This window comes from Vombatus ursinus, unplaced genomic scaffold (genome assembly GCF_900497805.2).
Source record: "Vombatus ursinus unplaced genomic scaffold, bare-nosed wombat genome assembly UNPS02009770.1, whole genome shotgun sequence".
In the NCBI taxonomy this organism is placed as follows: Eukaryota; Metazoa; Chordata; class Mammalia; order Diprotodontia; family Vombatidae; genus Vombatus; species Vombatus ursinus.
The window spans coordinates 7,232,491-7,249,184 of record NW_020949548.1 but is presented as its reverse complement, the minus strand read 5'-3'; the positions used below and the strand labels follow the sequence as shown (position 1 = coordinate 7,249,184).

Here is a 16,694-nt window from a genome sequence, read left to right as displayed (position 1 = left end):
GACTGATGCCCAGACAGAGAAAGTGTGAGTCCAAGGTCACAGAAGAGGCTTGTGACTGAAGGCAGAGGAAACAGAGAGGAAAATTCTAATTGATGGCTCTTAGTTGAGCTAGTTATTATGGTAGAAATCTATTACTCATGATGCTGGACCCTCAATTCAAATAAACAAGCATTTATTTGGCATCTTTACTGTATAAAACACTGTGTTGGGGACATACAGATAAAACTTTTAAAAGTAATTCCTATTCTCCATGTCTTTACCTTCTACTAGGAGAGAGAACATGTACATAGATACATAAATACAAGATCATTTGAGGAGTTTTCCATATGAAAGAGTACTTGGACGTAGCTTTGAAGGAAGTTGAGGATGATGAGACAGAGGTTAAGAGGGAAGGCTTCTAGGCATGGGGAACAACTTCTTTAAGGAAATGGAGATGGGAGATGGAATCTCTTTTAGTGGGAACACTATTCACTAGCTCAGAGTTTTCCTCATGTGGGGTTGTTGTTCAGTCATGTCTGACTCCTTGTGACCCCATGGACCACAGAACACCAGGCCCTTCTATCTTCTACAATCTCTTGAAGTCTGTCCAAGTTCATGTTCGTTTCTCCCATGACACATACCCACTTCATCCTCTGTTGTCCCCTTTTCCTTTTGCCTTCAATCTTTCCCAACCTCAGAGTCTTTTCCAATGAGTCCTGTTCTCTCATTATGTAGCCATAGTATTTAGTGTCATTCAATCATAAATAAAGAGTTAGAAGAGACTTGGGACATCTTTAGTCTAATCACCTTATTTTAGGGCTGAGAAAACTGTGAGGTCCAAAGAGAATCCCATAGTCACCAATTTCAGAGGATGTCTAGTCTAATCCATCCTTGAACAAGAATCGTCCATACCCCATACCTAACAAGTGATTTCTACTCTCAGCCCCTATATTAGAGGCACTTTCTATTTTCTAAGGTAGCTCATTCTACCTTTGTGTAGCTCTTATCATTAGGAAGTTTTTCCTGATATCAAGCCAAAACTTCTCTTCCTCTTGGCAATTTCCACCCATTGCTCCGGGTTCTATAGGAAGGAACCAAACAAAATAAGTCTAATCCCTCTTCTCTGTGACAGTGCTTTAAATAACTAAGATGGGTATTTTGTGCTCCCTGAGTCTTCTCCAGTCTAAACATCATCAGTTTTTTCAACTGATTCTTCTGTGTGACATGGAGTCATGGCTCTTCTATATGCTGATTATCTTACTCAGGGCAGTCTCCACTCAAGATCAAGAGATTAAAGCTCAGGATTGCATGGGTAGTGAGTTTGAAGATGAGATTCTAACCCAGATCTTCTGACCCCAAATCTAGCATTCTTTTCACTGTACCAAGCCTCTAGCTGCATAAGCGACCAAGACCCCAGTGACCTGAAAGAGTGACAGCTGCTTCAAGCAATTTAAAATACAGGGTCCTTTGCGTGACTTCCCTTATAGTGGTTGTCACTTCTGTATTGGCAATTTCCTTTGAACTTGGAAATTAAGTACCGACTGCCATTCCAAATTAGCAATATGTTATTTTCCCTTTTTGAGGGAAATCTTTCTTACCATTAGCTCAACTGGTATTTGGGCAAACAGAAACTGTGTGGGCTATATTTAGAGTTTTCTACATTCCCCGAGGTTCTTAATGTAAACAGCATGTAATCACAGTTAATGTAGCCCGCTCCTTCAGGCAGTTTGGGTTGAGACTGGCTGCCATGGGGCACAGAGGAGGGAGTAAACAGGACTTCTGGTTGCTGTTTTCACCCTTGCAGATACCTTCCCTACTGGGAGTGGGCAAGGATCTATTCTTATTAGTTTCTTTTGTCCTAAATGCAATGTCCTTCAGTCAGCCTTGGGAGTTGAGATTTTTTTCCTCCTTCTATCTGCTTGGCCATATGTTCTTTCTGCTGGAATGAGGCTGAGAAAACTTCAAATAGGTAGTCATAAGGCTGCACGTGTGTGTGTGTGAGCATACATGTGCAAACATATGAACATGGATGTGAGCTCCATTGCCATCATGCTCCACCTACTTTGCAGATCAGGAAAAGGAGGAAAAAAAGGCTCAGTGTATCTATGTGAAGCAGAGAGGATGACACAGAGAACTCATCCCTTCATTTAATTTCTTTCCTTCATTTCTTTTTATTTGCTTTTGGTTCTAATGCCTAATCATTGCTCTGGTGTGTTTTTGTAATTGCTCTGTTAAAATGACAAATGACATGTTCATCTGAGGACAGAGACAAAAAACAACCCTTCCTGCCAAGTTCTAATTGGTCTGCAAAATGGGAACATTTGTAATGACTTTTCGTGTGTGTGTGTGTGTGTGTGTGTGTGTGTGTGTGTGAGAGAGAGAGAGAGAGAGAGAGAGAGAGAGAGAGCAGGTGGTGATGGCTCTAAGCTCTATAGCAGGAGTGAGCACAGGCACTGTTAGGCCTTAACCCACCTGGAAAGGCTTTTAAGGCAAGCCTGATGACAGGAAGTGGGTCTGAGCTAATTAATGAATTTCTTGTTTAGGTTACCCCGTAGCATTGATCTTAGAGAAGGGAATTTGAGGCTTATTTTATAATTCTGATCAATTCCACTCCAATGGTAAAAGAACCTTAGAAGTCATTTAGTCCAACATTCTCATTAGTAATTGAAGCTGAGAGGGAGGAAGTGATTTGTTCATGGTCACTGTGCCAATCAGTCAATCATCAGGTATTTATGAAGTACCTACTGTGCACTGGGCGCTGTGCTGGAGATGCAAATACAAAGAATGGAATAATTTTGACTCATGGGGAGTTGACATTCTAATGGGGAAAGACAAGTACATGTATAAGTGTGTAAAGACTAATTGCAAAGTGAGTTAACACAAATGAACACATAGTAGTTAAATACCTGGCAGTTTAAGAGAGAGGGTCAGGAGAGGCAAAAGATGGTGCTGTTTGTGACTTTGGTTAGTGAGAGAACTGAATTAAGAGCCAAGGTCTTCTTGATCCCATTCCTCCCCTCCCCTCCCCCACCCCCACCCCCAACTCCCATCACTAGAAGGAAATGGAACCTCTTGTATGCATGCTGCTAGCTGATGGGGATCGTGTCAAACATTTTCTCAAAAGGCTTTTTACTGAAACTGAGAACACACGTTAACTTTTGCTGTATTGAAATGGACATCTCTGGCATTTCCTACTGGTCCAAGAGGGGTAGGAGACTTCTTCACTGTGGCATGCCATTCGTTTATTCACTAGTAGAAAAAAGGAAGGGCTGATCTTTCAGAAATGTTCTCCTGCCTCCTAGGAAAGCCTGTGAGTAGGAGAGCTGGTAAAGGAGGCATAGGGTGGGATGGGCAGGGGGTGAGGTGAAGAAGAACCCAGCTTCATTAGTTTTGGCTCAGCAGCAGCTGACATTTCAGAGGTGTGAACGTTTATTCTGGTTTTCTGGGGGAGAAAAGCACCAGGCAATTTTCTCACTGTTAGCATTTGTAGTTATGTAAAATGAGATCAAATAACTGCTTTGAGAGAAAGAGCATGGCCTGGAAGATTGTCAGGAAGGGAAAGTCCGAGCTGCGCTGGGTTTGAGTGAGAGTTCCCACCTCAGCAGTTTGCTCTAATTTCTTTACCTGCAAAAGAGGCATCACCTCTCCAAAGGGACAGGCCCCTTGATGGGTCTAATGGCAATCACTCAGTTTGTCAGTCAGCACCTACATGTGCAAAGCTCTATACTCAGTGCAGTGCGTGTGTGTGTGTGTGTGTGTGTGTGTGTGTGTGTGTGTGTGTGTGTATGGCTTAGGATGGAACAAAGATGAAGAAGGATCACAAATGCTGAGATAAATGGGACTTTAGAGGTAGCCTAGGCAGCTAGTGGCATGGTGGATAAAGTGCTGGACCTGAAGTCAAGAAAGCACATTTATATCCAGTCTCAGACACTTGCTAGTTGTGGGACTCTGGGCAATTCACTTATTCCCATTTTACATTTGAGAAAACTGAGGAAAACAGGTTTTATAATAGCATGTCTCATGATTGTGAGGATAACAAGATAATTTTTGTAAAGAGCTTAGCACAGTGCCTGGAACATGGTAGGTGCTTAATAAATGTCCATTCCTCTTCACCAACCTGTGCCTCATTAAGAATTTCTTCTATAGCATCTCCTACAAGTGGTCATCTACCCTCTACTTAAAGACTTCCACTGATGGGGAACTCATTACCTACCAAGACAGCTCACTTTGCTTTTGGATGGCTCTAATTAGTAGGGTGTTTTTCCTTTACATTATGCTTGAATAATCCACCTCTCTGCAACCTCAATTCATTTCAATCCAAAAAAGATGTATTTAGCACCCACTACGTATAAGAAATTGTGCTAGATGAGGGGGGGATCCAAAACTAAAATGAAAAGCAGTCCCTGCCCTCAAGGAGCTTATATTCCACAGAGGAGACAAGCTATAAATTGATAAATAGAGAGGAGAGAGTGGTGGGGTGAGGTATCTGCATGAGGTGGCCCATAAGCTCAGTCCTGATGAAAGCTAAGGCTACTAAGTGGCACAACTGAGGATGGAGAACATTCTGGGAATGGAGGAAAACCTAGGCAAAGAACAATGAGAGATGAAATGTCAAATTTGAGGAATAGCAAACAGGCCCATTTGCCTGGAATGTAGGGCATATGGAAGGCCTGGAGTGCTAAGGTTAGGATTTTGTACATTAGCCTAGAACTAAAGAGGGGATGCTGACATTTCTTCAGAAGATGTGTCGTAGTCAGATCGGTATTTTAGGGCCTGAACTAGGGCGATGAAATTGTGAGTGAAGAGAAGATGACAGGAAAGACGATGATGCTTTTCATTGGAAATAGAAAAAATTTGGAGAAAGGGAGAATTGCTTCTATTTTTCCCAATGTAGCCAGGAAGAACAAGTGTAATAACTTTCCTAAGTTTGAATCCATTGGATACTTGAAGACAGTTATATCCTCCCAGGAAAATGGCTACCTCTTTCAAAGAAGTTGCAATCTAGTTGGGGTGACACTTTTGTACATTAAAAAAAAAGATGTAACAAAGGAAGGAAACTTTTTAAAGCTCCATATGAGGGGCATTGCTATGGAAATTCGTAGGAAGGAGATGTTCCTATTAACTAGGGTCCTTAAGAAAATCCTCATTGAGGAGTTAAGACCTGAACTGGGCCTTGGAGAATGGATAGAATTTTGGGAAATGAGAGGGAAGAAGGGCATGATTAAACGTGAAGAGAGGTTGCTACCCTCTCTTATCCATCCTTCAAGTGGCTGCCAAGGTGATGTTTCTAGAGTACAGCTCTGACAAATCACTATCTCTCTCAGTAAGGCCCGGTGACTTCCTTTAGGATGAAATACAGCTCCTCTGTTCAACGTTTAAAGTCCTCCAAAACCTGTCTTCACCTTACATCTTTAGGCTTATTACCTGTTACTTCCCTTGACCCTCTGTTCTAGTCAAATGAATTGCTGATGTTCCTTTCCTTACACATCCATTCCCTTGCTCATTTCTCTGCCTTTGCAGGCTGCCTGCCTCCTCTCCCCTATGCTTGGAATGCACTTCCTTCTCACTTAGAATCAGTAGCTTCAAATCTCAGCTCAAATTTGCTATACTTGACAACTTTCCTCATCCTAGTGACCTCTTCACAAAATAGTATTATCTTCATACATATATCGTTGTTGTTGTTCAGTCACACTTTCTGTTGTGTCTGACTGTTTGTAACTTCATATAGGTTTGTTTTGTTTTTTATTTTTGGCAAAGATACTGGAGTGGTTTGCCATTTCCTTCTCCAACTCATTTTACAGATGAGAAAACTGAGGCAAACGGGGTTAAGTGACTTGCCCGGGGTCATGCAACTAGTAAGTATCTGAGGCCAGATTTGAACTCAAGAAGATGAGAGTTCCTTACTCCAGGCCCAGCATGCTATCTACTTTACCCACTGTGCTACCTAGCTGCCCCAAATGTATACGTATATTATATATACCTATATGGGGACACTTTTCCTCCAATCAAATACAAAGTCCTTAAGGGATGAAACTGTTTTATTTTTGCCTTTTTATCACTAGTGCCATATAGTAGGTACCTAATAAGTGCTTTTTGATTGATTAAAATGGTAATGTTCCTGGTATGGTTAGAGGATAATAGGCAATCTAGTTTGACTTCAGCAGAAAGTTTCGGTAAAGAAACACTTGGAGATGGAGATGGTAATTATAGGCTTGACTGCTGAGGGCCTTTAATGCTAGAATAAGGATTTCAGACATTAGCCAGTAGGCACTGGGAGTCATTGATGTTTTAATGAGCCAAGGAGGGACAGAATACTATAGAAATTTTTCTAAAATTAAATTTTATTTTTTCAAAAGAAAATCCACCTCCTTTATCCCCTTCCCCTGCTTTCATAAATTAAGAAAAACTAAATCTCCCATTACAACCATTTATAATTAAGCAAAACAAATTCCCAGATTGGCCGTGTTCAAAAAAGATCTCTCAGTCTGTACTCTGAACCCATCCCCTCTCTATCAGGAGATGGGTAGTCTGTTTCATCACGAGTCTTCTGAAACTAGGGCTGGTCATTGTGTTGCTTGAAGTTCCTAAGACTTTAAAAGTCTAAATAGTTCTCCTTGTTTTGACCACTTCACTCTGCATCAGTTCATACAAGTCTTCCATGTTTCTCTGAAACCACCTCTTTCATAATTTCCTATGGCAAAATAATATTCTATTACATTCATATACCATAACTTGTTCAATTCATGGCTACCCTCTCAGTTTTTAATTCTTTCTCAATGCTGTGTATGTGTCTATACACATATACATACATACACATGTGTATACAGGTGTGTCTATCTGTCTGTCTATCTGTCTCCTTTTCTCTTTGATCTCCTTGGTGAATAATAGACTAGTAGTAGTGTTGCTGGGTAAAAGAGTATGCACAGTTTAATAGTTTTTTATATATAGTTCCAATGTACTTTCCATAATAGCCAGACCCATTCATAACTCCACTTATCATGCATTGATGTACCTATTTTTCCAAAGCCCCTCCAACATTTGCTATTTTTCATTTATTTAATCAACTTTGCCAGTCTGATGGGTGTAAAGTATGAGAAAATTTCAATATTGTAGAGACCAAAAGATCCTCCAGATAGCTCCTTTATTTTATAAGCCTGTATGGTTAGCTGGATCAATAGGTATAGTGGATCTCATCGATGCCAGTGCTAATAAATTAGCACTAGGCAGGGGCAAAGAATGCAAGAAGTTACTACAAAATGAATAAAGTTTTAGGCAATCAGGTTGAGTAATCCAAATAAATAGTCAAATATTTGGTGATCTTAGCCATTTGTTTTCTGTAAAATGGTATAGGATCCCTGATCCTGTGATAGTTGATCTTTTCAAATGTCTTAGCCCCTAGAATCTAAAGGATCTTTCGACATTGAGGTGCCATTCCAATCTGGCTTTTGGCCTTGTGCTTTTTTTTCCCTCACCTCAGAACTTGCCTATTATAGGCAAGAATTGACCTTTTTGAGCCAAATTCTTGCTTATTTGTGTTGGGTATAGTCTCAGAACACAAGCAACCAAATAAAAAGACTAAAATTTGAGGAACCAGATTTAACCTTTCAAATGATCAACACCGAGGTACTCCCTGCATTTTCATTTCTTAATCTAGTATGGATTTCCTGGCTCTGAATCACACTCGTCTAAAACTCTTCTCTTTAGGTGCTCCACAGAAACCTTAGTACCAGCCCAGTCTGAGTTTTCCATGTATGCTTTCTTACCTCATGGTCTGTACCTTGGCTCTTTGGACCTCTTTTGTCTTCAGCCATACTTGGTGATTTGCCATATTGCTGCCCTGTCTTGATCCTGCCTTGGGCAGGATTTCACAAAAGTAACGCTCTTCTGAAGTGTATTCTGGTGTGGTTGATAGGAAATATAGACTCTAGGGAACATATTTCTTTCTCCTTCCCTCATCAACCCCAAAAGGGGCACTGGAACTGGAAGAAAATAAGAAAAATCTGGTTTCCTTGTCCTATACCATTTGAGAAATTGTCTATTTAGCCCTCAGTTCCCTAGTATATAATGAGGATGAGTATGTTTGTAGTAAAAAAAAAATGCTTTCAAAATCACATGTTCTCTTCCCAGATGATGTGATAATGAAAATAATATAACTCCTTTAAGATTTAAGGTCGTCAATTGTTTACTGAGTTCCCTTGAACATTCTCTGATTTCATTTTGTGGTCTTGAATAGATGGGTCCTCTTAGTGGGCTCCCAAATCTGCATGCTGATTAGATTAGCTACTTCCTATGTTCATTTATTCTAGGAGCATTCATGAATCCAAATCCCTTATCTCTATTATCAGCCACAACTCTTGTTTGTGAACTACACCCCTCTTGCCTGGATTATTGCAAAAGTCTCCCTACCTGAAGTCTTTCCCCATTCCAATCCATCTTCTACGTTGATGCCAAAATGACTTTCCTAAAGTGCATGTCTGACCCTCACTCAGTGGAAATCATTGTCACACCCTGAATAAGTTCCAGGGGCTTCCTTATTACACCTGATTGCTCAGTGTCTGGTCAAAATTCCTGTTGGAAAATCAGTGACTGGCCAATTGTGAACTTGTCAATATATATCAAACATAGCTCCTCTTTTTGGCATTCAAAGCTCTTTATAACCTGACCCCTTCCTATCTTTTCAGCCCTCTTACACATCATTTCCCTCCTTTTGTTCTGTAGTTTAGCCAGACTGGTCTATTTGCTCTTCCACACACGATACCCTATCTCTCAATTCTGTTTTTTATACCAACTATCCCTTATGCTTGGAAAATTCCTGGCTTCCCCAAAGACTCAGATAAAATCTCACCTTCTACAGGAGGTCTTTCCTAGTTTTCCCAGTTGCTAGTTAATGCCTTCTTCTCTAAGATTTCTTTCTACATACACTATAGTAATTGTGTCTATACCTACTTATATATATATATTGTCTTTATTAGATTGTGATTTCATTAAGGGCAGAAACTGTTCTTGCTTTTCTTTGTATCCCTAGTGTTTAAGATAGTACCTGGTACATAGTTAGCATTTAATAAATGCTTATTGATTATAGGATCATAGATTCAGAAGGAACCTTAGAAGGGACCTTAAAGGTCACCAACTTCAATCCATTTTACAAATGAGGAAATTGGAGGGCAGCTAGGTGGTTCAGTGAATAGAGTACCAGCCCTGGATTCAGGAGGACCTGAGTTCAAATCCAGCCTCAGACACATAACACTTACTAGCTGTGTGACCCTGGGCAAGTCACTTAACCCCCATTGCCCAACCAAAAAAAAAAGCCAAAACAAAACAAATGAGGAAATTGAAGCTGAGAGAAATGCAATGATTTGCTTGAGGTCACACAGATAGGGGCAGATTTCCTTGGGAGAATAGGCAAATGAGAACAATATGCTGATCAGTTGAAGCAGCCACTGTGGAGCACTTAGAGCTTGATCAAACATCAAAGGCACCAAGGTAATCTACTGCATTTTGGGTCATCATCAGTCATCTTGACTTTTGTCCTGCCACTGAACTCCCATGACTTTGGAGGAGAAACTGAGGCTGATGATGGTGCAACTCTGCCTCATTTAAATCCAATTTACCTACAAGTCAAGACATCGTCCCGTGACGTCATTGGTCCTCTTTGAAAATGAAAGACAAAAACCATGACAGAGCTGGAATGTGAACCCAGTTCCTTTGACACTAAATCCATTGTTTTTTTCTACTGTAAAGTGCCCACTATGTGCTAGGTACTGGGTTAGGCAGTGTAGATAAAAAGACAAAAATCATAGTTGCTGCTCTCAGGGAACTTGAATTCCATTGCAAAGTATTTTCCAGGTAGCAATGGTTTCACAAGAGATAGAACTAAAGTCTTGATTTGTTGTTGTAGTAAGATTCTTTGGGGACAATTTTCATCAGCGTGCACACACAATAACATGATATGACTTGAACCAGTGATAAGCAATAAGCTATTTAATGGCAGTTTTTAAAAAAGTGTGTCATGCAGTTTTGAAATGAAAGGCCAGGCCCTTACCATATAGCTACAGTGAAAGGGGCCATGGTATAGGAGGAGTCTGTGGCATGTGAGTTTGTGTGGCGGTCATTGATTTTCCATCATATGGTTTTCTGTAACTTGGTTCCCCTTTGCTCGTCTCTCCTATTAGACTGCGTGGTTCTTGAGGGCAGTAACTGTGATTTGCCTCTTTTTTATCCCCAGCACTTAGTACAGTGCCTGGCACATAGTATCTGCTAACAAAATGCGCATTGTCTGATTCAGGTCTGATTGATTCTGATATCAGCAGTTTTAGCATAAAATAGTATAATAATTACAGGCTTTATCATGACAGGGGTAATTCTGAGTGTATAGTGAATGATGGCCTTCATTAGCCTTCATTATGGGGTTAGTGAAGAAGGATAAACCCCTGGCTAACAGGAAGATTGTCTGGGTTGAAAGAACTTTAGTCTCACTGGACCAGTTTTGAGTTAAATAAATATTTTGTGAGGAAAACCACATTTTGTATGTTACATGGTTCCTCATTCCTCCCCCCCCGGCCCAAAATGTAGGGAATTCTTGATGAGGAAATACCCCTACCAATCCAGATTGGCAACTTTTCTACAACTTACCATCTTAGAAAGCTGCAAATGGACAGTGAGACTCTATACGTACAGTAAAGCTCCATACATTCTAAGGACACTTATGATTTACAGGCATAACTTGTATTTTTTTTTAAGCAAAGGCCAACCCAAGCTGTATTAGCAGTAGTGATGGTAGTCCTATTTCATGTAGAGATGGGTTACTTTAACTGTATTAGAGGGATAGTAACCAAGCCAATGGTAAAATTGAAATCGGAGCTTGCTACGTGGCACTGGGTGCTGTTACTTCCGAGGTCCTTAGGAATTTAGGACCCCGTTTACCTGCCAGCCTCTCATGTTATTTACAGCAATGTAATCTGCTTGCAGCAGGACCTGATTGCTCAGTGTCCCGTCAAAATTCCTGTCAGAAAATCAGTGACTGCCCAATTGTGAACTTGTCAAAGTGACAAGTGGCCACATTGACAGAGATGGTATTTCCAGGTTTTGCATTGAATGAATGCCGCTGTATGGCGTGGTGGATGACTCTTGAAAATGAAAAATATTGACAGGGGAGAAAAATGAAAAATGTAATCTGTATCCTGTGGTCTGCAGTTTTACTCAGGGTGTTTTTCTTCTTTTTGTCTCTTTTCTCTTCTTCTTCCCTTTCCCTTTCTCTCTTCTACTCTTTCTTCTCTCCTACCTCCTTTTTCTTCAATTAAACTCTTAGATGTGGAAAGAGAGATCCATGCAGCCCCACATGTGACTGAGAAGTTAATTCAGCTCTTTCGGAATAAAAGTGAATTCACATTCCTGGCTACTGTGCAGCAGAAGCCATCCACTTCAGGAGTGATTCTGTCTATCCGAGAACTGGAGCACAGGTAAGAAAGCATTCTTTCCTTCCACTTTCTGATTAGAGACTACCAGTTGACTATGAATTGAATGGCCATTGTAGGTTTCTGTTACAAGGATACGGAGTTGGCAAGTTAATCACGCTCCTGTTGCTACTAGCCACACCTTGGTAAATTCTCTTGGGGTTGATACAATAGGAGATTATTTTTTTTAAACCTCTCCAGGGATTGTGAGTGACTGCTATTCTCTCATGTATATACTCTACATATGAAAAATCATAGCTTCCTTTCCGCCAGGGTCTTAGATAATCAGTTTTGTTAGTTTCCTTTGTTACGGAGTTCAAAATGATGATTACAGCACAGCAGACCTTTTTCCATTACCAGGCTTTCTTCTGTTTCTTAGAATCAATAAATCAATTTCTTTCGGGCACTGTGCTAAGTGATGTGGGGGGCAAATATAACCCCCAACTCTCAGAATTGGAAAGTACCATAAAATCATCTAATCCAAAGACCAGGAGAATAGTGTGAGACAGTAGGAACAACATGGGCTCTGAAGTTAGAAAACCTGAGTTCAAATACTACCTCCCATGATTACTACCTGTGTGACCTTGGACAAGTCACTTAACCTCCTTAGGACTTAATTTCCTCATCTGTAAAATTAGACACTTCATCTAGATTGCCTCTGAGGTATTTTTCGACTCTACATCTATGATTATATGACTGTGACATTGGGCAAGTCCCTTAAATCCTGGGCTTCAGTTTCCTTATCTGTAAAAGGACTTGGTTACCTCTGAGATCCCTTCCACATCTGCATTTATGATCCTTTAGTATATAAGAAATGGTCCCTGCCTCAAAGGAACCTACCATCTAGTTGGGGAGACAAGGTGTAAATAGACGAAAATTTAAAGAATTACACACACACACACACACCCCTACCCAATGTAATCTCAAGGATGATTACAACATTGCTATAAATAGTAAGTGATGTGAGTTCAGAGGAGGGTGAGATCACTATGGGTGGACATAATCTAGGAAGATCTCTTGGACTGGACTGTGCAGGGTGGATTGGTATTGGTGGACCAGGGTGGACCAGGAATTGGATTGGTAAATATAGAAGAGCAGGGAGGGCTTTCTCTAAGTTAGAGGAGATATCTCAAAGAAAGGCATTGAGCTTAGAAAGTATAAGCTATATACTTGTTTTAATAGCTTAAAACCACTCTGAGACTTTGTAACCATCCATCCATCCATCCATCCATCTATCTCTCTATCATCTATCTAACTTCTATTACTCCATCATCTATTTATCTTTTTATCTATCTGTCTAGCTATAGTTGGACAATGTCTTGAGAAGCAATGATGTCTCAGTCCATTTGGACAGTCTCTGAACTAAGGTTACTAAGGATTTAGTGTTATCAGTGATGCAGTAGCAAAAGAGAAGGGTGGCCTGGTGGGTTAAAAAAAGGCTAATCAGAAGACCTAGGTTCTCTTCCTGGCTTTTTGTTGCATGGTCTTGGGCAAATAACTCAATTTACCAGCTTTTCACATCAGTAGGATGAGGTAAATATTTTTCTGTCTCCATTGGGATGTGGTTTAGAGTCAGGTAGATTTCTACATTTTGAGTTCTAGAGGTATAATAGTAATTGTAGTTATCCTCTACCTCTCCTGATTTTGGGTGGGAAAATATGTTAAGATGCTCAGAAATCAACAATACTTCTCATTCAATAAACTTTTGCACTAATGCATTTTGAAAAGTGACCGACAAATCTTGGAGTCATCATAAAATGAACTTCAGACGGTCTTAATTTTGAGTAAGAATCCTCAATAAAAATGTTAAGGGGGAAAGTTCATGCAGATCTTATTGCTGCCTTTGTTCAAAAAGTTTCAAAAGAAAACTGTCCTTCTTTGGAAGGACAGTTAATGCACCGAGGAGGCAAAGTGTATAGAGTGCCAGCCTAGGAGTAAGGAAGACTTAACTTCAAATCCTACCTCATACACTTACTTGATATGTGACCCTGGGCAAGCCACTTAACCTTTCGTAGCCTTAGTTTCATCCTTTTGTAAAATGAAGCAGCTGGATTTGAAAGCCTCAGCATTCTTTTCCACTTTTAAATCTGTGATCTTATTACCCTATGATCTTGTAAGGTCATTTTTGATAGTCATAGAATTGTAGAGTTGGAAGGGATGTCTGAGATCATCTAGACTAGCCCATCTATAACTGAAATATGAATTCCCCCTGCAGCATCACCAAGAAGTAGCCACTCAACTCTTCTTGAAAGTTTTCTTGAAAACCCTTATAGACATGAATTCACTACCTTTTAAGGAAGCCCATTTAATTTGTGGACAGCTGTCATTAAGAATTATTTACTCATGAAGTGAGATTTGTTTCTAATATCAACCCATCAATCATCCTCTGATATAAAGCACAATAAGTCTATTCACTCTTTTACATAACAATCCTTCAAGTATTAGAAGACAACAATTGCATCCTTTCTAAGACATCTCTTCACTAGATACCAGCAATTTTTTTTTTTAGCCGATTCACGTTGAGCATGGCTATAAGTCTGATTAGCTTCTTGGTCACTCTCTAGGCACATTTCAGTCTATCAATACTATCTCTAAAATGTAGTGCTCAAGAAAGGACATATGATTGCAGATTTGATCTGATTATTGTAGGTGACAGTGGGATTATTTCATAGTCCCACTGTGATCTCTTTGTATACAATATTTCTTTTAATGAATCCTAAGATCTCATTAGCTGCTTTCAGCTCTTGTATCATGCTGATAGCACATATTGAGCTTGTAGGCCATGGAAACGTCTAGGTCTTTTTTTTTTTTAACACGATATCTTTCCTAGCCAGGTATATTTCATTCTCTAAAGATGCCTTCTGCTTTTTGAGTCTAAGCGTAGAACTTTAAATGTACTTCGATTAAATTTTATCTTATTGCATATGATCTATTTTGCCAATATGATGAGATCTTTGTGGATCCTGATACAGTCATCCAATATATTAGCAATCTCTCCTGGCTTTATATCGATCACAAATTTGAGATGCATGCCATCTGACTTCATCCAAATCATTGATAAAAATGTGGAAGAGACAAGGGCTGTGGACGGGGCTTTGCAGCACTCCACAAGAGACCTCCAACCAGCTGGACATCAGTCCATTCATTAGCATTTTGAGCTTTCTCAACTTTTGTTGCTAGTGAGTTGTGAGTTATTGACTCTTGAGTAGGCCCAAGAATTCCCCTTTTGCCTTACATTCCCATAAAGCAATCTAGAAATGGGGCCTTAGGAATCTGAGGCAGGTGCAGTGAATTTTATTACATGATCTACCCAGGAAATTTTATTTATAATTTTTTAAAAGGCAAACATTTATTGAATACTCAGGCATAAATGATGTTAGTTTTACTTATCAAAGGAAACTAAAGAAATTAAAACTTAATTTACCTAGTTTTTGTTTAAATCAGCACCTAAATGGTCATGATAAAAGTTTCTGTTATATTAGCATAGGCTTTTCAAAAAACTCCTTTGATTCAAACCTTCCCCTTCCTCCTAAATACTGAACAATCTTTTCTTTTGGGTTAAAAAAAAAGCAACCCCAAACCATACACCTTTCCAGGTAGACTCTGCTCCTCTCACACTTGGATCTGAGGCATTTTAGGAACTGATGTCTATCCCTTTAAAATGAACATTTTTTAACTCTTATGTTCCTTTCCCATAACAGTCAGAGCCCCAGGATCTCATACTAAGGACTACGTCATAAAACTGCAACAACAACAACAACAACAGATAGCCAAAAGGGTTTCAGAATATGTAATTGATTTTTCCTGACTTGGCTGTAGGTGGCTGGAGTCCCAGGCCAGAAAGTCTGGGACTTGTTCCTAGATCCTTCCTCAGACAAACTGCCATCTAACTATGTCACCCTCATCTTGTGCTTGTGACATCATGTTCTGTGAAAATTTGGCTCATTTTTGCAACCTTTCATTGGGTTTGCCAATGGACTTCCCGACAGGCTCTGTTGGGTTCTTCATTGCTAACTAGAATATGAAAAGAACAAAAGTGACTGCAGAATACATGGAGACACCAGGGAAGCTGCCTTGCCCTGTAACTGTTGCAAAGAATTGGGCCAAGAAATTTGACTGTAATAGCCATTAGGGTAGAGGGAAACTACTTTTTGAGAAAACATTCTTCTTGGGGTGGAAATTTAAAAGAAAAAGATTCCCATTGCACTTACCTTCTAGTAATATTGAATTTCAGTCCAAAATAGTGGTGGGTTCATCAAAGATGAGGGTAAGAGAGTTTAAATGGACTGAAAACCCAGACCTAAATATGACTGCCATCATTTTCATCATGGAAGGTAAGCAACTATTCCACCTTCTTTTTGCAAAGACTATAGCCAAAGATAACTTATTTACTGTTGCTGGGAGGAAAGCTTGTAACACTTTGCTAGTCCATTGAAGAAGATTCTACTTAGAAAATGGGGTTCCTTCTATTGAAAAGCAGGTATTTCTCCCTTTCTCCTGATGTGTATACTATGGCCAGAGGCAGACCATTTGGAAGGTTTTGGCTCTTGATTCAGAGACTGAGCTCATTGATATAGCAATATGTGGAAAATCCCCAGGTGATTAAACCAACTCAGTTCTCATGAATATCTTAAAAGAATGGATAAAACATAATGAAGAACATGGAGATAATGGCTACTGGGAACTTACCTGAAGGTAGGAATTGAAATAGGCTGTTTCATGTAATGAAACGGGTACTTGGTAATACTTTGTTATTCATACTAATCCATAATGTTAATTTGATGGATTAAAAAAAAATCTGTACCCACTGAATGCAATGAGAGAATAACAAAGATAAATTTGTCTTGCTGAAATATTTTAATGGCAATGCAGATTTAATGTTTATTTATCATGATTCAAATGTGTTTTAATATGAAGATTTGTTAAAATGGAAAGCTTAATTAACATAGATTAAATCTAATTGTACAGTCAGCCAGAATGTACAACTATCTAGATATAATTGTAAATCCTTTGGGTTTCAATTTTATTGTGGAATTATGGATAAAATTAAATCCAAGTACGACATGAGACAAGAAGTTAGGGTTCCAAGAAGAAAATTTCTCCAGGAAAGCTATATAAGGAGTTAAGTATATACTAGTTCGACCTCTAAGTGCTGTGGATACAAAGAAGGGTAAATACAGCACTTCCCTCCAAGGCATTCTCCTTCTAATGGGAATATCTATCTATCTATCTATCTATCTATCTATCTATCTATCTATCTAT

At 39.5% G+C, this 16,694-nt stretch overlaps 1 protein-coding gene across 1 annotated transcript in view; it reads left to right on the top strand.

The window, feature by feature from the left end:
• Nucleotides 1-16,694, top strand: part of NELL1 (neural EGFL like 1) — an 845,852-nt gene that overhangs the window by 69,088 nt on the left and 760,070 nt on the right. Inside the window, exon 3 of the mRNA XM_027852558.1 lies at nt 11,288-11,438. Within this exon, the coding sequence (XP_027708359.1) occupies nt 11,288-11,438 (151 nt within the window). The remainder of the gene's footprint in view (nt 1-11,287; nt 11,439-16,694) is intronic.